Source organism: Carlito syrichta, unplaced genomic scaffold (assembly GCF_000164805.1).
Source record: "Carlito syrichta isolate Samal-C Ts95f unplaced genomic scaffold, Tarsius_syrichta-2.0.1 Scaffold287934, whole genome shotgun sequence".
NCBI classification, from domain to species: Eukaryota; Metazoa; Chordata; class Mammalia; order Primates; family Tarsiidae; genus Carlito; species Carlito syrichta.
In genome coordinates, this window is record NW_007232030.1 from 9,432 (window position 1) to 9,991 (window position 560).

Consider the following 560-nt stretch of genomic DNA (forward strand, 5'->3'; position numbering starts at 1 on the left):
GATAGCATCCACAGAAACAAAAGTCGGGAGATGTCCTGATCGCACTGCATACCACCCAGAGGGGCATGGAGACTGAGAGGCAGGGACAGAGCAAGGGCCAAGTTTGTTGAGGGGAGGGAAGAGGGGCACTGCATACACTAGGGGAAGGATTCGGCCCAGGGGCGTCCGGGGGGCGGCAGGAAGTCGGGCAGGGAGGGGGCGCCGGGGAGATCCGGCCGCGGCGGGGCGCCGGGCCGGTGTGCGGGCGGCCGGGAAGGGCGGGCGGCGAGGCGGTGGGGCGCGGGCCTCCAGGTCTCTCGGCCACCCGGCGGAGGCCGCGGGGGCGGGAAGCGCGGCCGGGCCGGGATGCGGGGTGGGGGTCGCGCGGCCCGACGCGGCTGCTCGACGTCGGGACCCGCTCCCGGTCCGGGCGTGGTCGCTGAGCCGCGACGGCTGCGGGTGCGGAATGAATGGACCGGGCGAGCCGGGCGGGGCCTACGTTCCGGGAGCGGCTTCAGGAGGCAGCGCTCGGCTCACGCCCGGTCCTGCCGCGGAACCCGGGGCGCGGCGGGCCCCCCCCG

At 75.4% G+C, this 560-nt stretch overlaps 1 protein-coding gene across 1 annotated transcript in view; it reads left to right on the top strand.

Annotated features, from left to right (window-relative positions):
- Nucleotides 1-560, top strand: part of LOC103255197 (ubiquitin-conjugating enzyme E2 N) — a 29,794-nt gene that overhangs the window by 892 nt on the left and 28,342 nt on the right. Inside the window, exon 2 of the mRNA XM_008053163.2 lies at nt 160-438. Within this exon, the coding sequence (XP_008051354.2) occupies nt 160-438 (279 nt within the window). The remainder of the gene's footprint in view (nt 1-159; nt 439-560) is intronic.